Source organism: Balaenoptera ricei, chromosome 5 (genome assembly GCF_028023285.1).
Source record: "Balaenoptera ricei isolate mBalRic1 chromosome 5, mBalRic1.hap2, whole genome shotgun sequence".
Taxonomy (NCBI): Eukaryota; Metazoa; Chordata; class Mammalia; order Artiodactyla; family Balaenopteridae; genus Balaenoptera; species Balaenoptera ricei.
Genome location: NC_082643.1, coordinates 66,041,350 through 66,063,745, shown reverse-complemented (window position 1 = coordinate 66,063,745; position 22,396 = coordinate 66,041,350). Strand labels below are relative to the sequence as shown.

Genomic DNA, 22,396 nt, shown 5'->3' with positions numbered 1-22,396 from the left:
TGCATTGGCAGGTGGATTCCTAACCACTGCATCACCAGGGAAGCCCCAGCACCCTCTATTTTATCTTCTACCCAGTCTTTCTGCACCATGTAGATTCCTTGGTACCCAGAAAACATTCAATTAGTCATCTCCTTATTTGCATTGGTGAGGGAAGATTCAAAAGAGTAAACCTGACACATTCTAAGTACTGAATGATTGTTGAATGAATGAAGCAATTTATAAGCAAATTTGAGGCCTATAATTTAAATATAACATTATAAGCTGCATAATATAGAAATGCATATTGTAGAAAGTGAAAGTACCCTCCCATAAGCCCATTCCACAAAATAAACCTGGTTAATATTTTAACCACTAGTTTTATTGAAAACACTGGACTGAGTATACTTGTATATCTATATACACTAGGAGATTTTGTTGGGTCAAAAGCCTTGTGTGTTTATGTTTGTGTGTGTGTGTGTGTGTGTGTGTGTGTGTGTGTGTATGTGTTTATTTTGGCAGTGCCAACTTATTCTCCAAAAAAGTTGTAACATTTTTCACTCCCCCAAACATACTCTTATAAGATGTTCCAAGATTATTTTATTTTACTTTAAAAATTCTTATTTTCTATGTTATAAAAGTACACATCCTTTTGAGAAGAGTTAGAACAATTTGGGAGCATACAAATTAGAAAATTATAGTATTTCCTACCCTCTATCCAATTCTGGGGGTTATTTTAGAATGAGACGATGATATGGTCAATATATTAACCTCTCAAAATCAATTTTAGTTTATTATTTTTTTCTTTTTCCCCCCAGCATATGTAAACAACCTATGTCACTCCTAAGAAATTCTGGGAGAGATCTGCTTAGGCCTCCGAGACCTCAGGCACTCTTGCTTTTCAAGGCCCTACCTTACATCCTACCAATCAACTTCAAATGCAGCCACATCAAATACTATACATATATATATATATATATATATATATATATATATATATATACCCATACAAAATGGTAATAATTTAATATTTTTCTCTTAAAAATACTTGGGTGTAAGTAACTTATTTAATTTATCAGTTATGATTTCTTAATAACTGTTCTGCATACTCAGGATTTCTTGAGAAGTGAGAAAATGTAGTCTGTAAGTTTTTTAAAATATATGACATTTAGTAAATGCTAAATTTATGAATTAAGTTGACATAATGTATTTGTAATCTTTCATTAAACCTTTGTCAACTTGTCTTACAATTCCTTTTTCAAAGCTTAGAGCATAAACCTTGTAGAGGTGGCTGAGCTAGCTTAGAAAGAATCATACCAGAGCAGAAGGACAGGATTTATACTTTCTACACAAAACTATCTGGCCCAGCAATTCTTCAGAAAAATACTGTGGAGCTTGGTCTGAATGAGGGAATTTTCTGGAGGATACTATTGATTGTTTGGTGGCAGACAGTGCAAGAGATGTAACAGGAAAATGACTTGGCTTTTTGCAGGCTTCCAATCAGCCTACAGCCCATGGCTGTATCATGGTGCAGAGAGGGACAAAGAAGCGGAGTTTTCTGTACCAAGATTGCTCTTGAGAAAAGTCAAGGCAATAAAGCAGTGTAACACCTAAGGCCAGTGGGTCTCAACCAGAACAACTAGTGCCCCAGGTAGGTTGCCAGATTTATCAAATAAAATTATAGGATGCAACATAGAAATATTACATGTGACAACCTTATAAAAATTGTTTGCTATTTATATGAAATTCAAATTTAACTGGGTTGCTATGTAAGGCAACCATGTCACTAGGAGACATTTCCAGTGTCTGGAGTCACAACTGGGCAGGAAGGTGTGCTACTAGCACCCAGAATGTAGAGGCCAGAATGCTGGTAACATCCTAGACTGCAAAGACAGTGACCCTAAATGAAGAATTATCCAGCCCAAGATGTCAGTGCTGAAGTTGAGAAACTCTGACCTAGGCTAACTGATACATAAGGCAATTGCTGGATTGACCATATATTTACATTTCAGTTTTTGAAAGAATAATTCTTGTTATAATAAAAAATTCAAATAGCAAGAAAATGATTATTTGAAAGCAGAAATCTCCTGTTATCCTACTTCCCAAATCACCACAAATAGTTTGAAACATTATTCCAGATATTTTTTCAAACCAATATATACCCTTTTTATTTTTATTTATTTTTATTTTTTATTTTTTGGCCACGCCGTGCAGCTTGCAGGATCCTAGTTCCCTGACTAGGGATTGAACCCAGGCCCATGGCAGTGAAAGTGCAGAGTCCTAACCACTGGACTGCCAGGGAATTCCCATATACTCTTTTTAAAAAATTAAAACCTGGTTCATACTATATGATCTGTTCTGAAATCTGCTTCTTAAAAATTGTACAATGTGACTTACATATCTTTTTATACCAATATACAGTACCATTTTCCCCTTTTTTCCCTCTATTTAAGCCGTATTTATCTATATGAAACATTTATTTAAAAAAAAATTTTTATTGGAGTATAGTTGATTTACAGTGTTGTGTTACTTTCTGCTGTACAGTGCAGTGAATCAGTTATACATATACATATATCCATTCTTTTTAAAATTCATTTACCATATAGGTTATTACAGAGTATTGAGTAGAGTTCTCTGTGCTATACAGTAGGTCCTTATTAGTTATCTATTTTATATATAGTGGTGTGTATATGTCAATCCCAATCTCCCAATTTATCCCTCCCCCCATTTTTTCCCTTTTAGAAACTATATGTCTATGATTACATCCAAAACCAATTCCTATTGATGAACATTTGGACTGTTTCCAGTTTTTTGTGATTGCAAATAGTGCTGCAATAACCATCTCTCTCTCTCTCTCTCTCTCTCTCTCTCTGTATGTGTGTGTGTGTGTGTGTGTATATATATATATACACATACACACATATATATGTATATATATGTATATATATATTTTTTCCCCCAAATATTTCTGTAGAGTAAATTCTTAGAAATGGAGTTGCTAGGACAAAGTGTATGCACAATGAAGTCTTCAAGAGTCTACCCTCCCAAGCCGAATTACCCTCCCAAGAGGTGATACCAATTTACATGGCAACTTAACCATGTATGAGACTGCTTAGAGATTTCTTTATGAGGATTACTAATTTATTTACTTTACATTTTTACCCCACTGGAACTGAAAAAGCAAGGTAAACACCAGCAAATAAATATGTTATTTATTTTAAAATTATTCATTTATTTATTTATTTTTGGCTGCACTGGGTCTTCATTGCTGTGCGTGGGCTTTCTCTAGTTGTAGCAAGCAGGGGCTACTCTTCGTTAACGTGCATGGGCTTCTCCTTGCAGTGGCTTCTTTTGTCGCGGACCACGGGCTCTAGGCGTGTGGGCTTCAGTAGTTGTGGCACGCTGGCTCAGTAGTTGTGGCTTGCAGGCTCCAGAGCGCGGGCTCAGTAGCTGTGGTGCACGGGCTTAGTTGCTCCACAGCATGTGGGATCCTTCCGGACCAGGGATCGAAACTCTGTCTCCTGTATCGGCAGGCGTATTCTTAACCACTGGAATACCAGGGAAGTGGACTTATCAAAATTAACAACTTGCTCATTAATACTTGTTTCAAGACCCTCACCTTGCTATGCTCACCAATGCTAAACTATTGTATTATAAACTCTGCCCATTCCCGACCAGTTCCCTGCCTTACCAGACCAGCTTGAAGTCATCTGACCTGGGCCTGAAACCCTATAAATATCCTCCTCTTATTATTAAGAGTCTGTCAAGGTGCTGTTCCTTCTTTCTGCAGTATTAAAATAAACTTAGCTTTGCTTAGTCAACAAGTTTTTTGGTGGTTTTATGGGAGGTTAATGATTGACAGCAATAATCTACATCACAGGATTGTCATGAGCAGTGAATGAAATCAAGTCCTGAAAGCATCTCTAAACAGTAATGTACTTTCCAATGCACAGCAGACAGTGCCTAAGATGGTGCCCAATTATCACTTCCCTCCTCTTCCTCTTTCCTGAACTGCCCAGGCCTAATGTGGCCTGAGAAACTTAGAAGAGAATGGCAAAGAATTGACATTTACTGAGCACTTGAGACAACACTATGCCAGGCACTCTGCTGGGAGTTCTCCATTTATGACCTCAATTTGTTCTCACATTAGACTTGGCAAGATGGCATTATTATTCTGATTTTCCAGACTAAGAGATGGAGACTGAGAGAGGTTAAAGGATTTGCCTGAGGTCTAAGTAGCAAAGCCAGGATTCCATCCAGGTCTCTCTGACTCAGCTTGTACTTTCCCTCCTATTACTACTTTACTTCCCAGGCTTGTAGAGTTTTCATTGCAATTGTGGAAGGTCAGGCTGAGATTTCAGGGCAGGAGGCCACTCAGCTCCTTACATAAGAACCCCAAAGGAGAAACTCACATTCTAGGGCAGCACTGATCAAATTGAAATATAATGCAAGCCACATATGTAATTGAAAATTATGACTAGCAGTCATAACTGAAAATAATGAAAAGAAACAAGTGAAATTAATTCTTTAAATTTTTCAATTTAGAGTAATTACAGAGTCACAGAAATTGCAAAAATAGTACAGAGGGATTCGATGTCCTCCTTCGTCCACTTTCCTCCAATTATAACATCTTATATGATTATGGTATAATATCAAAACAGGAAAATTGATATAGGTACAATCCACAGACCCTATTCGGATTTATCACATTTACATGCATATAGAGCTATTCCATCACCACAACAATCTCCTTTGTGGTGTCCCTGTATAATCAATCACAAGCCACCACCCCATCCCCCCAACCCCACAAACACACCCCCCTCTCCATTCTTAATATCTGGTCACATCTAATCTATTCTCCATATCTATAATTTTGTCAGTTTTAGAACACTACATAGATGGTATCATGCACTGTATTAGTTTCCTAGGGCTGCTGTAACAAATTGCCACAAACTGGGGGTTTAAAAAGAGAAATTTATTCTCTCACAGTTCTGGAGGCTGGAAGTCCAAAATCAAGGTCAGCAGAGCCATGCTGCCTCTGAATGGCCTCTAGGGGAGGATCCATTCCATGCCTCTTCTAAATTCTGGTGGGTGCCAGCTTCCTTGGCTTGTGGCCACATCACTCCAATCTCTGCTTCAGCCTTCACACTGCCTTCTCTGTTTTCTCCTCTGTGTATCTCTTATAAGGACACCTGTCTTTGGATTTAGGACACACCCAGATAATCCGGGATGATCTCCTTATTTCAAGATCCTTCATTTAAGTACATGTGCAAAGGTTTTATGACAGCACTATGCTAGGCATGTGTGGCTGGAGCCCAGTGAGTGAGAGTGAAAAAAAGGAAAGAAATATAGTAGGAGATGTTAGGTGGAGAATAGAAGGAGGAGATGCAAAAATTAGAATACTAGTTGTTAAATGACGTAATTGTTGCTTGAAATCAAAGTATGGATGGTATATGTTATTAGCTATTAAGTGACTTTGTGAGCATGGACTTAATGTCAGGAGAGATAATCTTCACATCTGTTCTGAGCCAAAAAATCCAAGTGAACTATGCTTGTCCTAAACCTAGATTATGCATCTCTGTCAGATTCAGTGTCTCAGTGCTCTGCGGACAGTGTTAGGTAAACAGTGCCAATATTTCCCCCTTCATTTTCCTCTTTTCTAGATTACATGCAGACTAGCTTCTTATGGAAACATTCTATCTTCTGAGCACAACATCAGAATTTAGATTTCATTTTCATCCAAATCAATACACTTGATTCAGTTAAGGTTTCACTGTGTTGATGCCGAAAGCTTGGCCTCTGTGCACTGGTGCTGAATTGAATCTTGGAGACAGAGTTTTGGGTGAAGTAGAAAAGAAGAGCTTTATTGCTTTGCCAGGCAAAGGGGGACACAGCAGGATTCTGCCCTTGAAAACTATGTGTCCCCTGGGCTTCCCTGGTGGCACAGTGTTTAAGATTCCGCCTGCCAATGCAGGGGACATGGGTTTGAGCCCTGCTCTGGGAAGATCCCACATGCCGTGGAGCAACTAAGCCTGTGGGCCACAACTACTGAAGCCCGCATGCCTAGAGCTCATGCTCCGCAACAAGAGAAACCATCGCAATGAGAAGCCCACGCACTGCAATGAAGAGTAGCCCCCACTCACTGCAACTAGAGAAAGCCCATGCACAGCAACGAAGACCCAATGCAGTCAAAATAAATAAATAATAAATATATTTTTTAAAAAAAGAAAACTGTGTCCCAACCCAGGAGGATTTAGTGAGAAGTTTTATAGCAGTAGTTCAAGGGTGGAGTTGCTGACAAAATTAGGGTGTGTGCGGGGCCTGCACTCCTCTAATCGGGTCTCAGGTAATCTTTTTTTAAAAAATTAATTAATTAATTAATTTAAAAAAATTATTTATTTTTATTTATTTATTATTTTTGGCTGTGTTGGGTCTTCGTTGCTGCACGCCGGCTTTCTCTTAGTTGTGGCGTGCGGGCTTCTCATTGCAGTGGCTTTTCCTGTTGCAGAGCATGGGCTCTAGGCACGTGGGCTTCAATAGTTGTGGCACGCGGGCTCAGCAGTTATGGCTCGCGGGCTCTAGAGTGCAGGTTCAGTAGTTGTGGTGCACGGGCTTAGTTGGTCCACGGCATGTGGGATCTTCCCAAACCAGGGCTCGAACCCGTGTCCCCTGCATTGGCAGGCGGATTCTTAACCACTGCACCACCAGGGAAGCCCTAATTTATTTATTTAATTTATTTATTTTTGGCTGCATTGGGTCTTTGTTGCTGTGCGCAGGCTTTCTCTAGTTGGGGCAAGCAGGGGCTACTCTTTGTTTTGGTGCGCTGGCTTCTCACCATGGTGCCTTCTCTTGTTGCGGAGCACGGGCTCTAGGAGCGTGGGCTTCAGTAGTTGTGGCTCACGGGCTGTAGAGCGCAGGCTCAGTTGTTGTGGCACATGGGCTTAGTTGCTCCACAGCATGTGGGATCTTCCCGGACCAGGGCTTGAACTCATGTCCCCTAGCATTGGCAGGTAGATTCTTTACCACTGTGCCACCAGGGAAGCCCCTCAGGTAATCCTGATGAGCCTCTTTGCTTCCTTTAATCTGGCCTCAGGTAATCTTCTCTGATATGAGGAATGCTGACATAATCCATTTTGGGGGTTTTAATTCTATAAAGAGCTTAAAGACATTGTTAAGCGTATTCCTTGAGGGGGAACCAGGACCCTGCTCCAAGGCTGCACTACTGTTTCTTGGTGGCTCCTCCTTTGTCTCTGCATCCCCTCCCTTCCCTGATTAGCAACTGTTTGAACCTGCCCTTTGGAACTCAGCGAAAGTCATGGAGGCTGAAACCTATTCCCTACAAACAAGAATCGAGGGATACGGAAAGGCTTCCGTGCCCAGAAGCCCCACAGGGTCCTGCTTGGTTTCACTATTGAAAGGGTCAGTAATACCCACTCACTGTGGCATAAAAATTATTTTTATCAGAAGGCATTTGAGTTTGTGAACTCTCTTATCTTCCTAAAAACAGAACTAACATGAACTCAAATCCCCTACCCTAGAGGCCATCCCTGGGATCCACCAGGGATGATTGACTCTTATCAAGAGCCATGAGAAGTCTCCACACCACATGTAAACAGACATTGTCACAAAACTATCCTATCTCCCATCTGTTCTCCTGAGGCCCATTTATCTTTCCAGAACGTCATTTGTTTCCCCATGAATGCCCTTTCTCCCTCCCTTTCCCTTATTGAGAACTCATTTGTTTCCCCATAAGTGTTTCTCTCCCTCCCCTTCCCCATTAAGATGGTATATAATAAGCCCTAAATTCTAACTGCCCCTTGAGTCACATTTTTCTGCGCACCCTCTACATACCTTAACGAAAATATGGTGATTGAATGTTATCTTTTGTTAATCTGTCTTTTGTCAGTTGAATTCAAAAGACCTGAATCAAGGGCTTCCCTGGTGGCGCAGTGGTTAAGGATCTGCCTGCCAATGCAGGGGACACGGGTTCGAGCCCTGGTCTGGGAAGATCCCACATGCCACGGAGCAACTAAGCCCGTGAGCCACAACTACTGAGCCTGCGCGTCTGGAGCCTCTGCTCCGCAACAAGAGAGGCCACGATAGTGAGAGGCCCGCGCACCGCGATGAAGAGTGGCCCCCGCTCACCACAACTGGAGAAAGCCCTCTCACAGAAACGAAGACCCAACACAGCCATAAATAAATAAATAAATAAATAAATAAAAACAAAAACAGAGGCTGTTTAAAAAAAAAAAAAAAAAAAAAGACCTGAATCAAGAAAGAATGAGTACAGGAAAAGTTTTTGTTGTTGGTGTTCTTTTTTTTTTTTTAATTAAAGTATAGTTGATATACAATGTTGTGTTAATTTTTGTTGTACAGCAAAATGATTCACTTATACATATATATACATTCTTTTTTTAATATTCTTTTCCATTATGGTTTATCTTAGGATATTGAATAAAGTTCCCTGTGCTATACAGTAGAAATTTGTTGTCTATCAATTCTATATATAATAACTTATATCTGCTAACTCCAACCTCCCACTCCCATCCCTCCCCCAACCCCCGCCCACCCTTGGCAACCACAAGTCTGTTCTCTACATCCATGAGTCTGTTACTGTTTCTTAAATAGGTTCATTTGTGTCATATTTTATTTTATTTTTTTAAAGAAATTTATTTATTTATTTATTTTGGGCTGTGTTGGGTCTTCATTGCTGCGTGCGGGCTTTCTCTGGTTGCAGCGAGTGGGGGCTACTCTTCATTTTGGTGTGCGGGCTTCTCATTGTGGAGCACGGGCTCTAGGTGCGTGGACTTCAGTAGTTGTGGCTCGCGGGCTCTAGAGCGCAGGCTCAGTAGTTGTGGCGCATGGGCTTAGTTGCTCTGTGGCATGTGGGATCTTCCTGGACCAGGGATCAAACCCATGTCCCCTGCATTGGCAGGCAGATTCTTAACCACTGCACCACCAGGAAAGTCCCTGTGTCATATTTTAGATTCCACATATAAGTGATATCATATGGTATTTTTCTTTCTGATTTACTTCATTTACTATGATAATCTCTATCTCCATCCAAATTGCTGCAATGGCATTATTTCATTCTTTTTTAGGGCTGAGTGGTATTCCATTGTATATATGTACCATATCTTCTTTATCCATTCATCTGTCGATGGACATTTAGGTTGCTTCCCTGTCTTGGCTATTGTGAATAATGCTGCTATGAACATAGGGGTGCATGTATCTTTTTGAGTTATAGTTTTGTTGGTATATATGCCCAGGAGTGGGATTGCTGGATCATATGATAATTTTATTCTTAGTTTTCTGAGGAACCTCTATACTGTTTTCCATAGTGGCTGCACCAACTAACATTCTCACCAATAGCGTAGGAGAGTTCTATGGGAAAAGTTTTAACTCCTAGACACTTTTGTATGAGTGTATTAAAATTTGTTTATTAATTCACCAGCTGGGCTTTAGGATTGTTTCAGTTCTTGGACACTAATCTATAGGGTTTTTTGCATGGCATAAGTTTTCAATTCTCCTCAGTTGATACCTGGAATGGCATATCTAGATTGTATTCTACGTGTCTCTATAAGAAACTTTAAGACTATTTTCCAGAATGGTTGTTTTGGGGGATGTTGAGCCAAAAGACAGAAGCAAGCCAAAGATTGGGAGAAGTGAGGATTTATTACTTGCAGCAAATAAGGAGAACACTTGGGATGTCTCCCAAAGCAGTGTCTCCCAGACAGCAGAATTGGGGAACTTTTTAGCTAAAGGTACATACATATTCTTGAAGGAGCTAGAGCAGAGAATTCAACACAGAACTGGGACATAGGTTGACAGAGTCCAAGCTTTAGGTGATAGAAGTCAGAAAAGGTCAATATCATCATTGCATCCTCCACCTGGGTAGGGGCCTTGGTTCCTGCAGAACTCAAAGATATGTAACAGATTGTTATTTATATCCCTTGAGGAGGAACTAAACTCGTCTTATCTCTGAACTATTGTTTCCTGACTGTTTTTCCTTTGTTCCTTTCTTTCCTAATTTCCCTTAAGATCATTAATTACTGAGGCAAGTGTTGTGCCAGGCTTAGATGCAGAAAGCTTAGGCCAAATTAGTGTCTCTTATGTCGGGAAAGCCATGCCTGGTTCTCTTTCTCTGGGGACCCCCTACCCTATCAGTTGTACCAGTTTTCATTTCCATTATCAATAGATGAGAGCTCTAGTTGCTCAGCTTCCTCATCAGCACCTTACATGGTTAGCTATGTTACTTTTAGCCATTCTGGTAGGTTAAGTGATTATTTGAAGACAAATAAGGAAATGTCCATTGAAGAAACATTTATTTATAAAACCAGCACCTGGTTTTAGCTTTGGCTGGGTTGATATAAATACTTTGTTTGATTTTATTGACTGTGTCAGAAATAAGATCATGTGGAGAACACACAACACAATTCTTTATCTCTTCAGGTCCTCATGGTCAGGTCAGAAAGGATAGAAAAAGTATGTACAATAGTATACCTCTCATGGTACTCTGGAAGATTTTGCCTCTTTTTGGGAGGAAGGGAAAGACTGCCAGAAGTCATCTTTTGAATCAAGTCCCATTTCCCCTAAATTGACAATGAGCTTTGTAGGTTACAATGTCAATGCTGGGGCATGAGTATTTTAAAAGCAATGGAGGACAATAGGGGTTTCCCTTGCCAGAAGGTAATCTTAACCTTAAAATAGGCTTAAGAGTTAAGGAAATGTGGATCTGAAGAGATTTCTTACCTTAGATATACACTATCTGTATAGCCATTGAACAAAGTAATTCATCAGGCCCAAAAGAGTAAAAGACATTTTAGGTAAGGGCAGACTGCCGCCAGTGAAGAGAATTTAAGGCACGTGGGAAGGGCACTGGACCGGTTGGGAATCTGTGTCCCTGGATCCAAGTTCCGGCCGTGGCCTGACTAGTGCAAATCTGGACAAGCCAAATGCTTGCAGGCCTGTCTCTTTTCATCTATAAAACAAGAGCTTGGACCTCTAAGATCTCTTCCAGTTGCGACATTTTGTGGTCAGCATATGACATGGAGGGAGGATTCTGGGAAGAAGGACAATAGGGAAGGCCAGAACAAAGAGATGGAATGCAGGGGAGGGGCAGGGCTGTGCAGGGACAGGGGTGTGGCTTGTATTTAAACAGGGGCAGGGAATTCCCTGGCAGTCCAGTGGTTGAGACTTCTTGCTTTCATGGCCGAGGGCCTGGGTTCAATCCCTGGTCTGGGAACTGAGGTCCCAAAAGCCGCGTAGTAGTGGTGGCGTGGCCAAAAAACAAAAGACAAGGGGCTTCCCTGGCGGTCCAGTGAGTAGGACTCTGCCCTTTCCCTGCAGGGGTCACGGGTTCGATCCCTGGTCAGGGAAAGTCCCACATGCCATGTGGTATGGCCAAAAAAAATAGAGGCAAAAAACAAAAAAACAGGGGCAAATGGAGGCCCAAACGGACTCTTAAATTCTACCAAGGAAAATCCAAGGAAAGACTGGTGTGTGGAACTAGGAGTGTGTTAGGAATACAATATGCAGAAGAGCAGGAAGGGAGATTTTCGACAGGAAGGCAGCGCACAGGGACCGGTGATCTGAGAGCGTTTATTTGTCCATTCAACAAATAGCTATTGAAAAGGAGATATTTTAGGGGCCATTCAAAGAGGCAGGCCAGCATTTAGCATGCGAAAAGTCTGTGATGGATATTGAACTGGGGGTACCAATGGGGGTATGAGGGGCCCCATTTTGAGACTGTGACACCAAGCTAGGATCCTGTAAAGTTAACAAACACATGTTGAGCAACTACCATGTTATAGGCACTGGAGATAAAGACTAATTTCTCTGCTCTTCTGCACCTTGGTTCTAGTAAGGAAAGATAAACAATAAAATGGTAAATAAAATGAATAAATAAAATACATGGCATGTTTGTTAGTGATAAATGCTAATAAGAAAAACAAAGCAGGGAAGGACAGTAGGATTAGGTGTAAAGGGAATAGGGCTGTAATTCTAAAGAGTGTGGCCACTGAGAAGATAACATCGGACCCAGGAGGGGAGGGAGTGAGCGGGATGGACAGAGAGGTCCTGGATAGTCTTTCAGAAAAAGAACAGCAAGTTGGGAGAGTAGCCAGGGTTCAAGGAGGCCAGTGAAGGGAAGAGGAGCGAGGGGAGAGTAGTTCCAAATGTGGTCTGGGCTCCATGAGGAGGCAAGAAGGATCCCGTCTCATTGTAGAGCTCCCTTGCTCACCTCCTTCCCGTCCCTCAGCATTTAGGGAACACCTCTGTGGCTCAAGCTGCAGATACTGTCATGGATAAGACACTGTGTTCCAGTTACCAGAACCAGAACAAAAGGTCGGGGCCCAGCTGGCAGCGAGGGTAGATGAAGCTGCCATCAACAGCACTAGACCAGGCCTTAAATCCCTGTCTTCAGACACCGTCAGTCTTGAAGCCAGTATGGCTCAAGGCCTACTGGTGGGTCTCCCCACAGAGGTCAGAAGAAGCTACAAAGAAGAAACTAGGGCTGCCAGGTATATTGAACTAATATATATAATATATATTATATATAATATGTATAGTATATATATATTATGTATATGTTCTAGGAAATACCTGCACAAGATTCATTTTTTTTTAAAAATAAATTCATTTATTTATTTATGGCTGCGTTGGGTCTTTGTTGCTGCGTGCGGGCTTTCTCTAGCTGTGGCGAGCGGGGCTACTTTTCCTTGCGGTGCGCTGGCTTCTCATTGCGGTGGCTTCTGTTGTTGCGGAGCACGGGCTCTAGGCGAGCAGGCTTCAGTAGTTGTGGCTCGCAGGCTCTAGAGCACAGGCGCAGTAGTTGTGGTGCACGGGCTTAGTTGCTCCACGGCATGTGGGATCTTCCTGGACCAGGGCTCGAACCCGTGTCCCCTGCATTGGCAGGCGGATTCTTAACCACTGCGCCACGAGGGAAGCCCAAGATTCAAATTTTAACAGAATAAAAAGCATCTTATTGCTGTACAGCAGAAACTAACACAACATTGTAAATCAACTATATTCCAATAAAAACTAATTGAAAAAAAAATCACCTTAGACTTCTAAGCTGCTGAGAATTTTAGCCATCAATAGTGCAACCTCTTCATTTTACAGAAGAAAGTCAAGAGCAGTGATTTCTCAAAGCAACATAGGGAAGGAGAAACCGTTCTCTAGCCTATCTGGCCAGTGCACTGTCTAATCTGTTGCCGGAAAAATGGGGCAGGAGAGGATGGTCATGTCCCAGGTCCCCGGTGAGTTCCTGGGACAGGCGCCAAGTGAGGGTCCTTGGCTACTCGAAGGAAAGAATTCAAGAGCGAGTAAAGTGAAAGCAAATTTGTTTAGAGAGATACACATTCCATAGATGGAGTGGGGGCTGTCTCAGAAGGCTAGAGGCCCTGGGGTGTGCAGGTGTTTACTTTTTATGGACTGGGTAATTTCAAAGGCTAACAAGTGGGAGGAATATTCTATCTATCTTGGAAAAGGGGCAGGGATTTCCAGGAATTGGGACACCACCCACTTTTTGGCCTTTTATGGTCAGCCTTGGAACTGTGATGGCACCTGTGTGTGTTTCATTTAGCATGCTAATGTATTACAATGAACATATAATGAGGCTCAAAGTCTACTGGAAATCTAATCTTCTGCCATCTTTGGCCTAGTAGGTTCTAACCCGTTTCTGCCATATCCTGATCTTCTTAATGGTTATATCATTCTTTTAATTGTTGTGCCCTGCCCCCTTCCTTTTCTGTCTCAAATCCATCACAACTTTTGTTACCGTCACCAAAAGTTTCAGAATAAGATTGTAGAGAGCACAAAGCAATATTTTAAGTTACTGTAAGTTATTGTTAAGTTATTGTAAGTTATTGTAAGTTATTGTTAAGTTATTGTAAGTCACTGTGAACTAAATGAGAAATGGAAATTGTGCTGACTCAGAGAACACAAATTTCAGAGCCAGATTTTAATCCCTACAGGATCAGTTATATCTGGAGGAGACTCCTGGAGGTGCAAGCTGGAAATGTAGGGAAGAATGGGAGAAAGGCCCCAGGTATTCGTCCAATGTTACCTCTTTGGCTGGTGATAGTGATAGTGGAACCATAACGTTTCAACATCAGGATGGAGATGTTGTACCCTAATTTTTAATCAACACAAACCTTGAGTAAGATGTAACATTTAAAGTGGATTATTGAACTTCAGTGTAACATTAAAAAGAGCTCAGTCAAATTGAGCTCTTCCTAAAGAAAAAGCAAATCATGGTCAGGAATAAAAAGCATAGAAGCTCAAAACAATATTTAACCAAACTTATGAAGTGACTCTCTAGAGAAAAATATTACTAAGAACATATGATAATTAAAAAATTTTAAATGATGAATTAAATTTCTGGGAAAGAATCCATGGGCTCAGATTTTAAAAACCAGAAATCAGTGACAGTTTAAAGTCTTTATTTTGCAGAAGATCTTAAATTTTGGATGCAGCAAAGTAATAGAGAGCTTCTTGAAAACAATTAATAATTAGTTTATAGAACCAGCTTCTCCATGGAAAGTTTCTATTGATTTGTAACTTGGCTTTGAATTTGACCTGTGGCCTTCATGTCATGATAATTTGGGTCACTCTGAATATGCCATCTCTTGAACAAGGGCCTCCGCTAATTTTAAATGAATGCAGCCGCTGATTTGCCATTCATCTATTTGCATCACAATATGTGGGAATAAATTCGCAATTAATAAAACATTTCCAGTAAGCAGTCAGACTGAGGAATGAAGGACATTTATCTAGTAAGTTTAAAAAGAGATGTTGCCTTTTTGGACATGAAAAAGGGAAAGAATGTTAACATTTTTGAGGGCTTTGATAGAGGACAGAATTGTTCCCTGGGCTACAGCATCTAAAAAACCCATGCATCCTCAAATTAGATTTTAGTTTAAAAAATTTTTTTTAAAGTGAATAAATGTAGAAACGTTTGAGGAATTCCGTGGTGGTGCAGTGTTTAGGACCTGGTGTTTTCACTGCCAGGGGCCCGGGTTCCATCCCTGGTCAGGGAACTCTGATTCCTGCAAGCCATGTGGTGTGGCCAAAAAAAAAAAAAGTTTATTACCAGGCCTACAAATGTTTTCTTCCTTCTTTCCTTTCTTCCTTCCTTTCATTCTTTCTACACTCCCCCCACTCCCCATTCTCTGTCTTTTTTTTTACCGGTCCCTTCTGCATTTTTCTTTTTCTTTTGGGATCAATGAAGGTGAATACTTCTTGATTCATGGGGAGAGTTTGCATTTGATATTAAGTATCAAAACCTTTGGTGGTTAAGCACCATAGGACCTTCATTCCATTTTGCATCTGACATTGCATTAATTAATAACATTGTCAACAGTTAGGAAAAGAGGTCTACTGAGGAGTAGACCAGAGAGTCTGGAAGCTCTCTCCTAAGAGAAGAAAGTGAAGGAACTTTAAAGAGAAGGAACTGGGGGAGCCTGAGAAGGAGGTAGGGAAGTCTCAGGTAGGTTTTTGAGCTTGCTGTTTTCACTGTGTATAATGTTCCTTCCCTTATTTTCTACCTGTTGAAATTCTCCCAGTTCTCAAGGCCAGATCAGATAATCATCTACTGTGACGTTTCTAGATCCTCTTAGTTAGAAACTATCTCCCTCCTCTAAACCCCCAAAGCACTTGCTGCTACCTACCTCTTTTATAAAACTGCTGATAGTCCAACTTATCTAGATCTGGGTAGTCAGGACCTCGAATGCCACACTAAGGGGTTTAAGGGAGCCATTCAGTTTCTGAGGACAGCTGCTATTTAAGACATCTAAGGCATTTCTGGTACAAAAAGAAGGGAAGGGGGCATGAAACTACTCTCTCTCTCTCTCTCTCTCTAGCATATTACTATGTACCAGGTAGCACGCATGGGTTACCCCACTTTATAAACGTGGAAGCAGGTTACTCTCCAAAACTTGCTCAGGAAGCAGCCTCCACGTCCTCACCACCCTCTATACCCTCTGTAATCTTAGGGTAATTGCTAGCTACACTGAAATAGTGCTTTGAAGGCTCAGCAATGACCTTCCACGTCTAGGGACTTGTCCCCTCTGTCCTCATTCTCACAATTTTGAATCCACGACCTTCCTGAAATATTTTCTTTTCACAACTCACTAACTGCGTTTTTTTGGCTTACAGTTTTAAAATTTGGAAGGCATTTTTTACGTAGAAGCTTAAAACGAAGCTTAATTAGTTAAGGGTGGCGACTTGAAGAGATTCTGAAAGGTATTTTCAAGCACTTTAGACTTGAAAGGGAGGGTGACAAAGCTTATACATTTTTCTTTTAACAGTGCTGTTCTCATGCATGCACGCCAGGGCTGGGAGTTAACTTTTCTGATGTTTATGATGGAAATCAAGAAAGGGAGGCGGGCTCGCTTCTCTTTAGACCTAAGGGTCAGAGTTGGGGGTCTGGGGAGGTTAGGGTCTGCTATCCGTGGGCGCGGCCCCAGCACTGCCGGGGCCCAGAGCAACCTCGTTCATCCAGGGGCGGGGCGCGCCAGGCGGCCACGCGCGGGGGCGGTGGAGGGGGCGTGTCCCGCGGGCGCGCGCGGGCGGTGGAGGGGGCGTGTCCCGGGAGTGGCGGCGGCGGCGGCGGCGGCGCGGGCCGGGTGCGCGGCGTAGCCTCCTGTGTTGGAATGTGCGGCTCCCGAGAGCTCACGGCGCAGGAGCAGAGCAAGCGCCGCCGAGGCCCGGGGCCCCAGGCGGCGGCGGCGGCGGCGGCCGGGACGGCAGGGCGAGAGCCGGAGGCCTGAACACTCTCTGCAGCCCCTCTCCTGGGTCTTCGTGGGCCTCGACTGCCCCAGCGTCCAACTTTTCCGCCCTCTCCCTCCCCTCCCCCGAAACTCCAGCAACAAAGAAAAGTAGTCCGAGAAGGAGCGGCGACGCGGGTCGTCGCCCCTCCTCGCCCAGGAAGGCCGGTAAGCGTGGCGCGGTCTGGGAGACGGTCGGGTGGGGGCGGCGGGCCGGCCGGGCGGTCGTGGCGGCGGTGGCCGCGGGAGGGGGAGGGCGCGGAAGGACGCGGAGCGAGGCGCTGTCCAGGGCTGATTTGCAGATACTGTGGCTCCAGTGGTGGCGGCCGCGTCGGGCGGGGACTGGCGTCTGAGCGGGATCGGGTTACACCGTCGCGGTCCGGGGGCTGGGCCGGGGTCGTTGGTGGGGAGCGGCGCGGCGCCGGGACCCCCTCCCCAGTTGAGGCCGGGCCGCCGCCTCCGCGCGGGCCCGGGCGTCCCTGGGAGTCTTGTCGGGAGGCCAGGAGCGGAGCTGCTTGGGGCCCTAGTTCTGAAACTTCCTTTCGTGCTCCTCCTGCTCCAGGTCTCGCCGCAGCTCCTGGCCTGCCGGCGGTCCTCCCGCCCCCTCCCTCTGCGGCCTCTCCCTTTCGCCGGAAGGCGCCGTTGAGTGCGGCCGGGAGGGTTGAGTCAGCCTGGGGCTCGGGCGGTTCTGCCAATGGGGCTGGACAGCGATTTCTGCGCTCGGGCCGCCCCGCCGCCGGGGCCCTCTGCGCGGGGCCACCTAGCCGCCGCCGTCGGCGGGGCCGGGGCGCGCGTCCCGCGGGGCGCCGTGGGGGAGTGAACCCGCAAACTTCCGGGGCGCGGGGGGCCCCCTCCGGCGCTCGGGGCCCGGCGCCTCGGGAGGGCGCTCGCGGCGGCTCCTCGGCCCCCTGCGGAGGGCGAGCCTGGGGCCGGCGAGCAGCCGGGACGGCGGCGACGCGGTAACTTTCCTCCCTCTTCCCGGACTCGGGCGCGCGGGCCAGGAGGCGGCAGCCTGGACTGGGGAAGACTTGGTTTGGCCCAGCGGCACCCCGAGTTTGCCCGTCTTGCAGTCTTTAGTTGGGGAGCCCAGGGAAAGGTTCAGGACGAGTGTGGCGGCAACTGGTGTGTCAGTGGTGCAGTGAGCGGGCCGAGCCGAGAGGAAGCGAGAGCTCCCGAGTTTGCAAAGAGCTGCTTTGTGTTTGGTACGTATTTTGAGAAAATGGCCGAATGCCTATTTCAGTTAGGAATGCCGCCGCCGAGGCAGGCGCTGGTGGCAGCAGCACGTAGGAATTCGCGCAGCACGTTGGGCTTTCGGACTGTGCTTGGACAGTCTTCCCGACCAACGTTAAAATCCCTTTGGGGATGGTAGTTAGGGTTTGGGAAGAATTAGAAATTAGCGAGTAGTCTGGGCTGTTATGTTAAACCCTTGGACAGCGTTTGCTTTGTGTGATGGCATTTGATTCCAACTTTTGTTGGTACCTATGACTCAACCGGTTTGTGTTTATGCACTTGGGTGAGACGGATTACTTTTTGTATTTTGGGTTTAACATTTTTTTTTAGCCTTTGCCACCTATTTTGCTTTTTCTAATTTGCAGGAGAACACCTAATTTGAGAATTACACCTTTTAGATTGGAAAGTAGCGTGGTTAAGACAGTTTATAAAAAAACCCCAACACGTTTTGAAGGTGATCTTGTTATGGCTCCGCCAGACAAGTGGGCCAAGTCAAGCGCAATGCAAGAAAGTTACTGATTTGGAGATGAGTTGTCCAATTATTTTATTAGGGGATTTGAAAGTTTCTGTATTTTCATTTGTGTATTTTTGAATACACCAAATTTCCCTTTTCACAGGAAGAAAGGTCCATAACTTTTGTTTACTTTGAAATAGGTCATCATCAAAAAAAGAAACTAAGTGGTACTTTAATGGTACTAAGTACGTTTTCAGAGTACATTGGACCCTTGAACAACAGGAATTTGAACTGTGTGGGTCCACTTATATGTGGATTTTTTTTTCAAGAAATATACTGGAGGGCTTCCCTGGTGGCGCAGTGGTTGAGAGTCTGCCTGCCAATGCAGGGGACACGGGTTCGAGCCCTGGTCTGGGAAGATCCCACATGCCGCGGAGCAACTAGGCCCGTGAGCCACAGTTACTGAGCCTGCGCGTCTGGAGCCCATGCTCCGCAACAAGAGAGGCCGCGACAGTGAGAGGCCCGCGCACCACGACGAAGAGTGGACCCCGCTCGCCGCAACTAGAGGAAGCCCTCGCATAAAAAACAAAGACCCAACACAGCCATAAATAAATAAATAAATAAATAAATAAATAAATAAATAAATAAATAAACTGGAAAGTTTCTTAGAGATTTGCAACATTTTGAAAAAATTTACAGATGATACACATAACCTAGAAATATCGAAAAAATTTAGAAAAAGTTACCTCATGAGTGCATAAAGTATATGTAGATAATAGTGTATTTTATCATTTGCTACCATAAAATATATATAAATCTAATAAAAAGTTAAAATTTATCAAAAATTACACGAACACAGACCACACATGGCACCATTCTGGTCCAGAGAAATGTATACAAATGTAAAGATGCAGCAGTAACTCATAACTGCATAATATTAACTGTAGTCCATACTGTAGTACTGTAATAATTTCATAGCTGCCTCTTTTTGCTATTTTGGTGAGTGCAAGTGTTGCAGGTATTCCACTCAAAACGTCTTGTGAGTCTAATCATTTCTGGGTGAGCAGTTGGTCTCTCCAGTAAATTGTGTTTGCAGTAAAAAAAAAAAAAAAAAAAGGTCACCTCTCGCAGTTCCTGAGTGTTTTTCATCGTGTTTAGTGTGATACCAGAAACCTTGAATAACACCGTGGGACCCATATGAAGTGCTCTAGTGATGCTGGAAATGCTCCCAAGAAGTAAAGTCATGACATTAGAAGAAAAAGTTGAATTGCTTGATATGTACCATAAACTGAGTTCTGTAGTTTCTGTTACCCGCCATTTCAAGATCAATGAGTCCAGTGTAAGGATTGTTGTAAAAAAAGAAAAGGAAATTTGGAAACTGTCTCTGCATTTTTGCCAGCAGACATGAAAGACTTGCACTTTTTCGAAATGCCTTTCTATCTCATATTGAAAATGCATCTTTTACGTGGGTATAGTATTACTATAAGAAAGGCATACCTATAGAGTCTAATATGATTAGAGAAAAAGAGAAGTTATATGACAACTTAAAGCAAAAGGAATGTGAAGTTTCTAAATCTGGAGAATTTAATGCCAGCAGAGGATAGTTTGGTAATTTTAGAAAAAAATATCAAGATACCAGAACCGGCTTTGAGTTCCCAGATGCCATGAACACAATTATTAAAGAGAAAGGCTGTATGCCTAAACCAGGTTTTGAACACAGAGAAATGTGCCCTACTCTGGAAAAAATTGCCAAAAAGGTCATCCATTAGTAAGAAAGAGAAGCGAGCCTCAGGATTTAAGGCTGATTGAAGACTAACATGTTTTGTGCAAATTGATTTTTTGATCAGGACTTCTCTTATCTATAAAGCTGCTAAGCCCACTATCCTTTTTTTTTTTTTTTGGCCACGCCATACGGTTTGCGTGATCTCAGTTCCCCGACTAGGGATTGAACCTGCTCCTCGGCAAAAGCCTGGAATCCTAACCACTAGGCCTCCAGGGAACTCCTGAAGCCCACTATCCTTAAAGGGAAAAAAGATAAACACCAGTTGCCATTATTTTGATTGTACAACAAGAAGGCCTGGGCAATGAGAACACTTTTCTGGATTGGTTCCATCAGTGCTTTGTCCCTGATCATGAAGTACCTTGCAGTAAGGGACTGCATTTTAAAGTTCTTTGGTATTGGACAATGCCCCTGGCCACCTAGAACCATGAGTTCAACATTGAAGGTGTCAAAGTGGTATACTTGTCCCCCAACACAACGTCTTTGAATGAAGCCTGTGTCGAGGTGTTGTAAGGACCTTGAAGGCTCATTACATGTGGTACTCTATGAAAGGATTGTCAATGCTATGAAAGACAACCCCGATAGAACATCATGAAAGTCTGGAAGGATCACATCATTGTGATAGAAAAAGCTGTGAAAGCCATCAAGCCTAAAACAATAAATTCTTGCTGGAGAAAACTGTGTCCAGATGTTGTGCATGACTTCACAGGATTTACGACAGCCAATCAAGGAAGTCATGAAAGAGATTGTGGGTATGGCAAAAAGATGGGGGGGGGGGCGGTGAAGGGCTTCAAGATACAGATCTTGGGAATATTCAAGAGCTAATAGACACCATACCAGAGGAATTAATGGAAGTCAATTTGGAGATAAGTGCTTCTGAGCCGGTGCCAGGTGATGAGGAAAAAGACATGGAAGAAGCAGTGCCAGAAAACAAATTGACATTAGACAGTCTGACAGCAGGGTTCCTTTTGTTGAAGACTACTTTTGACTTCTTTTATGACTTGGACCCTTGTGTGATACAGACACTAAAACTAAAGCCAGTGGTTGAAGAAGGATTGGTACCCTATAGAAACATTTTTAGAGAAGTGGAAAAGCAAAAAAGTCAGACAGAAATTAAGACGTATTTCCCTCAGGTTACACAGAGTGCCGGCCTCTTTCCACTTCCTCCACCTCTTCTGCCTCTGCACCTCTTTCTGCCTTCCCTTCCACTTCCTCTACCTCTTTCCACTCTGCCACTCCTGACTCAGCAAGACCAACCCCTCCTCTTCCCCGCCCTCCTCACCCTACTCAACTGAAGACAGAAGGATGAAGACCTTTATGATGATCCACTTCCACTTAATGAATAGTAAATAATCATGCCATTCAGTTAATAAACTTATCTGTTGGGTATGTGTGTGAGTGTCTTGTGAAAATCTAGTACTCGTATAGCAAGAGCTGGGAGACATTGTGTCATCATCGTCATTACCTAAGTATTCATTGTGTGCAAAACTTGTACAAAGCTATAAGGTCATATTTAATATGAAGTTAATAATGTATTAGTTTTTCTACTGCTGTATAACTTTGCTTTTAAATACTTACATTAAAATACAGTATGCCTCTTATAATTTGAGAGCGTATCAGCCTATCATCACATGTATGCAGTTTTTTAAAACAAAACAGTATTTCCAATACTATATTATGAATATGCCTTATACTGTATGCTTAAAAATTTTGTGATTCATTCATTTGCATATAGGCTAGGCTACTGTGAAGCAGTCCTATTGATTACAATAGACTACCATAAAGCAATCATATTGCTGCTGCTTCTTTATCAGTGCATTAATCGTTATACCTGTAAATAAGTATGAATTTCTTTTTCACATTATCTTTTCTCTTTTGATACCTAGTGTTAGTAATACGTATAACATCTACAGTATTTTGCATCATATAATACAATATTGATAAAGATACTGATAAGCCCAATTCATCTTGTACACTATTATATAATGCACATAACATACAAAATATATGTTAACTGATTGTTAATGTTATCCATAAGGCCTCTGGTCAACAGTAGGCTATTGGTAGTCTAGTTTTTATGGAGCCCAAAGTTACATGCAGATTTTTAAATGCACTGGGGGTTGGTGCCCCTAACCCTCTTGTTCAAAGGTCAACTGTAGTTTATTCTTTTGGAGTTAGTTGAGTTCA

General features: G+C 43.0%; 1 protein-coding gene across 4 annotated transcripts in view; it reads left to right on the top strand.

Annotated features, from left to right (window-relative positions):
- Positions 1–1,528: 1,528 nt before the first annotated feature.
- The window catches only part of REST (RE1 silencing transcription factor), a 40,397-nt gene continuing 19,529 nt past the window's right edge, over positions 1,529–22,396 (top strand). The window contains exons 1-2 of one of the 4 annotated variants that reach the window (XM_059922929.1): positions 16,632–16,724; positions 16,845–16,913. In XM_059922929.1, the coding sequence (XP_059778912.1) occupies positions 16,632–16,724; positions 16,845–16,913 (162 nt within the window). Of the gene's footprint in view, positions 1,628–16,631; positions 16,725–16,769; positions 16,914–17,548; positions 17,948–22,396 lie in introns of those variants that run through there. The other 3 variants (XM_059922927.1, XM_059922928.1, XM_059922926.1) reach the window with 3 other exon arrangements.